Source organism: Perkinsus marinus, assembly GCF_000006405.1.
Source record: "Perkinsus marinus ATCC 50983 genomic scaffold scf_1104296968648, whole genome shotgun sequence".
NCBI lineage: Eukaryota > Perkinsozoa > Perkinsida > Perkinsidae > Perkinsus > Perkinsus marinus.
Window position 1 is genome coordinate 54,213 of NW_003203093.1, and position 2,450 is coordinate 56,662.

Here is a 2,450-nt window from a genome sequence, read left to right on the forward strand (position 1 = left end):
TTGCCGAGTCTCGCGCCAATTATCGAAGTCGCCGTCGTACGTAGGACAATACCAAGGTCCTACATGTCGACGACCTTCAAACAGTACATAGGGTCGCCTGTGTGTTCCTATAGAAAACACATAAAAACAGAAAACACATAAGGCTCTCCACAGCTCTCGTGATAGAGCAGTCTTTCCCTTGCCTCCCTTGGATGGTGACGGGTTCGGAATCCTCGGCTGATGCGGCACGCAAGCCGGTGGATGGGGCGAGCTTTTTTCTTGCTCCAATGACAGTTCGGAACTGCCAACGGATGAGGTATACTGCTTCGTGTCTAGCAGTAACGAACGACGTATATCCGCTTCGAATATTTCGAGCCTATCCAATTCTGCTTCTGGATCCCCAGAACTTAAAATCTTCGCTTGGAGCCATCGCAGGAATTTGCGTTGCGTTTTCGTTGCAGGGCCATGGGAAGAATTCTGAACCCTACCCATGAAAATGAGGTATGCTCCGAGCTTTTTCGCCGGTCCTCGATCCCAGAACTCCTCGTAAGTCATGGTGGCTTCCTTCCCAAATCCAACTTTGTAGTGTGACCAGGTTGTATAATCCCAAGGTTCAGTCGATGATACATTGTCAGACTTTTCGGATGGGAAGTCTCCACCTTTCCTAGTTACAGAGGATTTACTGGCTTCGTTACCCGTTACAGTTGAGCACTCATGCCTATGAGGTTCTTGGCCTGAGAATACTACCGTGACATGTCAATGTCTAAGATAATTTATTGGTTATCGTTTCCGGACATACTTGCTGGGATTGATGATGCTTGGCTGGTTTCAACCGGTCTCATGAAGGGATCCCGTTGCCCTCGAAGAGCTTCGCGCCGTTCAGCTGCTAACTGAGCTTTCGATGGTCTTCCACGGCCGGGCATTAGGACAATTAGAGATGTGTGGGAAATTATGCTGGTCGAGCGATTTGCATTTTTGGGCGAGCGCGAAAGTAGCACGCGGCGAAATATGCGCGCACAGCAGGTGACAAGAGCATGACTGCGGCAGACGAGAACAGTAGCTCACACTCTCGCAAATACATGGGCAGAAGCAAGCGGAGATTCTCTATTTCATTCCGTCTTCAAGAAAACGAAAGGACCCGTAACTGTCGAGAAAAGCTTACCCCCGTGGTCCATGCTGGTCTATGATGGCCTACGCTCGTGGTCCACGGTGAAATGTAAGCATTTGAAGAAGTCTGCTAAGAGTTTAGAAGAACGAGGACTCGAATGAAATAGAGGCGAAAATGCTATATTTCAATTGCTTTTCAAGTTTTCTATTCGCTTCTTATTCGGTTTTTTTTTCGTACCCGTGGCCTACGGGTAAGAATGTCGCTCGGACGGCGAGAGGTCCCGAGTTCGATTCTCGGCCCAGCCCTTTTATTTTTCCGCTCAGGCTCTGAACGCGCAAGGCCACCGATCCCGAATATGCACCCACGATAAGTTCCGAGATTTCGTTACTAAGCAGGGAATCGAGTTCTTCCCACTCGCACTAGCACAGAAGGGACATTGGCAACCAGAGACCCTTATGAAGTGAGAGGAAATGTGATGGGAATTCTGTGCGGTGTAGTTGAATGAATTGCAATGCATAAACACCAACATAATAGTTGATATTACGTAACATTGAGATTGGACACACGAAGATCAACTCGTCACAAAGTTGCTTCATAATAGGTCTAACTTCGTTGGTCCTTTTATCGCAGTAGTCTCTAAAGCTGAGTCGGGATATTTGCATTTAGTGAGGCATCGAGGTGTGTGAGATAGAATTTGATATCATTTAGAATTTTCTGACACCGAAGAGTGTGTTAGCCGCTCGCCATTCACTCTATCTTGTGATGGGTGGTGGACCATCGGAACTCCTCCTCCTCTTCTTCATCCAATACCGTAGTAGGATGTCACTTGCAGCACTGCGGCGTCGTTGGCCATCTGGATTTTACTCAAAGGGGTCTAACCCACATCTCAACACCTATCAGTCAGTGTTGAGAAACTAAGCACGATCTGACTTTCACCAGAGAGGGATTTTAGTGATGGTTTAAGGGTTTTTTGTGAGCTGCAGAAAATGCAAATGGTTAGTCTGCATTTTCTGCCAGTTTCTGGAGTTATGGTGGATTCCTATCAGATATGCGGAGGAGAACCCAGGGATGGGTCCCGACCTGTTGCTGAGTCCGCGAGACCTCTATCACTTCATGTTCCACGGGCCAGAGATGCAACACACGCTGAGGGAAATCTACTTCCCTCCGGGTTGGCAGGAAAATAAAGTCGGCAGTTGGGCGTCGGTTCAGAGTGAGTGTGCATGCGTGCAGAACTGGTAGCATATTTTCTTCAACTGTTGTCAGGTGTTAGTTCTATGAGATGGGTTACTCATGCGATCATCGCGAATCCGCCCTCGTACACGCATGTTCACTTAGCTGAGAGGCTCGGAGTGCCTTTACAAAT

The 2,450-nt window shown here is 48.0% G+C and overlaps 1 protein-coding gene across 1 annotated transcript; it reads left to right on the forward strand.

Moving 5' to 3' along the window:
- Positions 1-2,133: 2,133 nt before the first annotated feature.
- On the forward strand, positions 2,134-2,297 carry Pmar_PMAR008657 (hypothetical protein; the record flags this gene model as incomplete). Its single annotated transcript, XM_002768344.1, has 1 exon — positions 2,134-2,297. A coding segment is annotated over one exon (164 nt), but the record flags the coding sequence as incomplete, so codon positions are not given.
- Between the last annotated feature and the right edge of the window lie 153 nt (positions 2,298-2,450).